Here is a 6000-nt window from a genome sequence, read left to right as displayed (position 1 = left end):
TTTTGTGTCCAGTCACAGACAACTGTGGCCCAACCGCGCAGCTATCACGTGCGAGGAGGAATGCACAGCTGTGTTTCGACGACCTCTGTGGCATAGCGCACCCTACGCGGTGACCTTCCAATTCAAGCAGCGCTGGAAATTACATAGAAACTTACGTAACTTTGATATAGCGAAGGATTTGAGAGCCCCCTCGTGTGTTTGTCCAAAATATTTAGCTAAAGACAGGGGTGTGGCGACACAACCCTGCATTCAATACAGTGATGTTGTTTGCAAAATAGTCCTCCTTATATTGTTTAGTTCGCGAGGAATACGCCTATGGATTGCCTTTTCAGCAGAATATTTGCCATTCATCCCTTACTGCGGGCTGGCTAAAATCAATATATTCATTAAGCGGAGAACTTACTAAGAAGCGTGCAACTCTGTCAACAATTGCGCCATTTTCCCTGTAATTGTTTTGTCACACGCATGTGCTGCGAATCAATATAACATTTCTTTTTGATTATTCTTATCATTTAGGCGTACATGGGCATATTGTATCATGCGTTCAAGACAGTATGCACCGCATAATTCATAAGTATAAAATACCAATAATATGACTCCCTACAACGGAGATTCAATTAGAGACAGCGGATCCTGTTGGGTAAGAACTCTTGCTTCACCAGACTAACCGAGCTGTCTCGGCCCCACAAGCCCGATTCAATTAGTGTGAGGGAAGTTTTTTTTAGTCATTTTCTTTTATTTTATTTCCTGGTATTTTAATCTCCTCCCTCGTTCTATTGCTTGTGCGCTGAGTGTTTATATCGAAATGATAAAGCAGAACGAGACAGACTAGGCCTAAACGGCTTAAGCTATAGCAGACACCTCCGTAATGATAACTAAGCTTTTTTTTTTCTAGTAAGCTTTTGTCCAAGAGATACGTGGATCAAGCAGGGAGCTGAGCAGCATGCACATTTAAACTAGAGCCAAGAATTAGGGTCTGATAATAAAAGTAGGAATCGTGCCAACTCTGCAACGTTCGGCCCATAGTTTCTACAAGCTGTACTACAGTTTAAATACACGTGTAGCGCATGCTAATCCTTTCGTGAAACGTTTTAGTTATTTGTATTGTATTTAGACAGGTTAGAAAGAATGACCCTGGCAAAGGGCTCTGCCGTCGCTGTCGAAGTCCAGCCATTGCCACCCACGTTGTATGGTAATTCCACACATTTTTCGAAGATGCGGTGAAAAAAGCACGCAGAATTACAGAACTGCGCTTAAGTCTACTTATGAGCTTAAATAGTGAAACCCACTTTACAGAAATTTTTTCGCTAACTTCATCGTCACTGTCATGCCTACTATAATCATCATCACCACCACTATTGCTACTATTATCATTATAAACTAAATGCACCACCCCTGTCATCGCCATTGTCATCATTATCATTGTTATTGAGTGTCTCGTTGTCCTCGCTATTATTAGCGAGTTTTAGAATAGGGGGACCCTACCAGTTAAGGGAATAGGGTAATAGGGTCATTGCGAAGGGGAATGCGCATGCGCAGACTGCTGCTATGAAAGTGCGAGGGCTGCAGCAAAAACCTCTGAGTACGCGGGGTACGCACACGTACCCCGCGATTCCTCTATTATTTTAACCGATAGGGTCTACCTAGTCTAAAGGTATCTATTACCATCACACTAGACAAGGAAAATATAAAAATTACGATCGGATTCTCTGGTATGCGATCTGATTAAGTCGGGATTAAAGAAAGCCTGGCAGAATTAGTATATTTCTATGTAATACAGACACAGAAATAGCCTGGCTAGTAGTAGTATTTTGCGCTCTAAGCAGGGGGGGGGGGTTAACCTTTTTACCCGCAAGTTCGTGCAAACATTTCCTCAGCCCATGAGCCCAGAATGGCTTTCGCCTTACTGGGCTTTCTTACTATTTTCTTACTATGCCCTAAGGATCATGTAACTTTTTTTTTAATTCACAATGTTCGCTGCCATCCTGTTGGTTAAGTAGAGAGAAAACTCTGGCTGTCGGGGCTGTAGTTTAATACGTAATAGGTAGCAACGCTTGCTTAGTTTGCCTCGAAACGCCGCTGCAGACTTGTAATTGGTACAAAAAGCAACTCCTTCTCGCTTGCTTCTTCCACCGCTCTAAATATCTTCTTCACCAGGAAGAATACCAAGAGGCAAGGGAATCTGGAAATCATCGTTCCTGCACTGAGGTAGCCTCAACGGAATTTTTATGGTGATGAGGACGTTTGAGTGCACCACCACTGCAGGAAAATACAGTACCCGAGCGTAAATAATGTCATATACAGAATAAAATAAACATGAAGCTCTGCCAGCATCGATAGAGTTACGAGAGCTTGGAGTCAATTGTTCCAACAAGAAATAAAGGACATGTAATGTGGCTCTTTACCTTTCCGCACAGTAAAAAGGGCAGAGAAAAGCTCTACACAACGATTCAATTAAGCCGTGACGCAGCTTCAGCATGCCGGGTTAATTTTCAAATCAAGCATGGTATGAAGCAGAGTGCATCAATATTTCATATAAATATAATGATCATGCAACTATACCTGTCTCCACGCCCGAAAGTCGAGTTCGAGCTCTATTCTACCTATCTTTGAAGGCGGCGGTCTACAATTCTCTCGTGAGTTTTTTCATAGGTAATATATATTGCTAGAGAATATAATTGAAGCTCCGCGACTTGAAGTAGGTGTAAGGGTTCGTTTGTTGCAAATTTAGCTGCATAAGAGCGACTGTTTAGCGTCGGCTTGCACACCAACATAACTTTGAATTCTGATGGCTTGAGGGTTTCTGACCACGCATGACTGCCACAAAATACTGTTCCAAGCTCAATATAAATATACAAACGCATCTCAGATGTTCGCACATGATCTCTGCATCCTCTCACGCCGATGATTATTTTTCGAATTCCAGCATAAGAAACAATACCGGAAGAAGTTATTGTAATTGCACTGCTTGGCCGCCCTTGAGAGTAACGGCGGTATACTCATAGCATTAAACACCTCATAGCTGCACAATCTCTGACAGAGAGGCAAAGCGAATACGACCGATTTCATTTGCCAGAATTGCTAGCAGCTCTCTGCCTCTGAGCTTCGACTACACACAGCGCTAAACATTTTATATCTTTTTCATTTCCATTATATTAGAACTTGAAAGACGCCGTTGAGGGTATTACACAAGAGGTGGTGCAAAAATAAAATATATGTTTTCTTCTTACATGATGCTCGGTAATACTTTCACGGCATATAAAGGGAGTCTTGATAGCAGCAATATGATGGGAAAGGGCTTTCCAGTCAGGTTCGTTTATTGGAAAGAATGACGTTGAAATGTGGGCGCTACGGGCATGTGATCTTAAAATTTAAAGGCAGTCGCCGGTGCCCTAGGAAGAACATTTAGTAGGTGTCCAGGTGTTTTGATACAGCCTTAAACTCAGTCCAAAAGAATATATACACAAAGAAGACAATTTTACCTCTCTCGGACACTACTTGTCGCTGCAAACAACTATGAAACATTGTAATAGAGTGGTGAATAGATACTATGGCAATAGTCAAGCTTCCGATACATAATAAAATTTTGCTTTTAAAGTTGGCCCTGCTCTCGCAGCGAGTAACTGATATTTCCACAAAAACCCCATTGCCCTTGGTTTGGAAATTAAATAGCAGCTACTTCATGGCTGCTGAGGGAAGATCTGCAGATGCATTGCTTGTTATGGCACAGTCGTACAATACGTTCGAAATAACTATACGCTTAAGAACACTTTTCCAGAAGTTGTCCAGAATGGACAGTTGCAGTTTTACAGTATCATTTGAAAACGTATCAGCGATCTTCAATTCTGCTTTTGCGATGTGAGATGCTTTTCGTAAGGTTTAAAGGGGCTCCCCGGGTCAAGCCAGTGAGGTGCTGAGGCAATGAACCTCACGTAACATTCGAAACACGAGGTTGTGTTCTGCGTTTGCGCGACGGTATAAAGGCATTTACAACTTTTAGTCATTTCCCACATGCTCGTCTTCAATTGTGGTTTTAAGCGATCACTGAAACAGACCTGAATGAAGCCTAACCCGGAGCAACGGGGTGGGCTTTATTGTTGCATTATTCTTTCACAGAAGTACTCTCGTTTTTCACGAATGCGTGTAACAGAATGAGCGCCTGTGAATGGCTAGTATAAAGCTCTGAGCTCTGTGGCCGTGGTCATACTGTGACGTCATACCGTGACGGGAGCATAATAAATAAAAAAAATATTTTTCTTTGCAATGAAACAGTGTTCTATATACATGAACTTTACACAAACTACGAGGACAACAATGGTAAATTAAAAGGGCACACATACAGCACAGCTAAGCAACAATAAACCAGAAACTACCGGCAGTGAAGAGCGCAACACTGAGAACCACCGCCGCTGCCTGACATCGCACGTGTTATTTTCGCGCTCTGTGCGTCGCCGTCTTCATCAACTTCCATTCGTGTCCAAGTCACTGTCAAATGAAGACCGCGCAAGCACTTGCACGCGCAAGCTAAAATTTGAACACGTGGCCGCATCCGCTCGGGCAGGCGTCCCACGACGCAAGTGGTAATGAGTTTTTGGACAGCTTTGCGTCGTTGCTCTCGAAAGAAGCAGGAATTGAGAGCAAAGCATAACGTCGACGTCCCGCTCTAGGTAAGGAGCCTGACACTGAAAGCTCCACACATTTCTGCGGTAAATTTCAGTGAACTCACGTTTATCGGCTGATGTCCTGAGCCCGACAAGCTTAGCTCTACCATTTTTTATGCCCTTAGTTATCGAAACCCCAGCTGTGGTGTACTCTAGATTTCTTGTATTCAGTGAACGCACCGACTATTCATTACGCTCTCTCCGAAGATGTGATTCCTTACTTCAGCATCCCACCCTCTTTTTTTTTTCTCTCACAGTCTTGGCACTGAACACCCAGCAAAACGGTGGTCGCGGTCCCACCATCGTTTTGGAGCCGCCGGCTGTTGTGGAGTTCTCGAGCGACACGGGCGCAGTCCTCCCCTGCTCGGCGCAGGGACAGCCCCCGCCCAGCATCCGGTGGGAGAAAGAGGATGGCAGCACTGCAACCACGGTGAGGGAAATTGAACAATCTGATGAACCAGTGGGCTGTATTTATTAATGTACGCGCAGATGCCTAGCGCTGAAATTCGCTTACATCATCGGATGTTTCCATGTTGGCTGCGTTAAAACGTACACTTCATAATATAATTTGTAGGTTCACAACACCTGTACATCGAGGGCTGTACGCACGACTGTTCTTGCGACTGGCACCTTTTAATAAAATCCACGGATAGTATTCTGAAAGGAATCATCACCATTTTTCAATTTGGGATCCCGTTGGTAATCTCATCTTAGACGAAATTATTCGATGAACCATCCGCAACTTTCAATCATGTATTGCGAGCGATCGGTCAGACCATTGGCTGATTAACGGCGATACCTCTTAATTGGCTTCGATACGCAGCCAATGTTGAAACAATGCGTGCGGAGAGTAGGGAAAGCTGTCGTCTTCACGACGATCAATTTCCGTGTGTGCTCCGATATTTGATATTCAGTGTGTTTGTCTGATGCTTTTGTCGCACTGACGTCAAGACAAACGAAATTGAAAATAGGTAATAGATCCCTACAGAATACTACCCTAAAGAGCGCACCAGATAAGATATCTCATGAAGAAGCATGACTGAGTAGATATAGTATAAACGATAAAAATGAGTGTCTGCAATCATTTTCAATAAGTTTAAATGGCCTATTGCAAATATGCTATCTAATATCAACTGAATTTGGGCAGTGATCTCCGCTACCGCGAAAGAAACACAACCAAGTAGGCTGGAATCAAGTCCTTTCATTCGTTGTCAGTGTCGCTAGTGGCATGATTTATAAGGTTACAAAACCCGAGTTCATGTCTGTGTAAGATATAATAAATACTGTCAACACGAATTTGATGAAGTCATTACAATGATTCGTTCTTACTTATGTAACA

The 6000-nt window shown here is 43.1% G+C and overlaps 1 protein-coding gene across 1 annotated transcript in view; it reads left to right on the top strand.

The window, feature by feature from the left end:
• Positions 1–1128: 1128 nt before the first annotated feature.
• The window catches only part of LOC146191286 (cell adhesion molecule Dscam1-like), a 123083-nt gene continuing 118211 nt past the window's right edge, over positions 1129–6000 (top strand). The window contains exons 1-2 of the mRNA XM_084600303.1: positions 1129–1192; positions 4919–5091. Coding sequence (XP_084456429.1) covers positions 1129–1192; positions 4919–5091 — 237 coding nt within the window. The remainder of the gene's footprint in view (positions 1193–4918; positions 5092–6000) is intronic.

The sequence above is a fragment of the Amblyomma maculatum genome, chromosome 4, assembly GCF_055883805.1.
Source record: "Amblyomma maculatum isolate TAMU_Amacu chromosome 4, ASM5588380v1, whole genome shotgun sequence".
NCBI lineage: Eukaryota > Metazoa > Arthropoda > Arachnida > Ixodida > Ixodidae > Amblyomma > Amblyomma maculatum.
The sequence above is the reverse complement of the archived record's forward strand: the minus strand, read 5'-3'. Positions and strand labels throughout refer to the sequence as shown.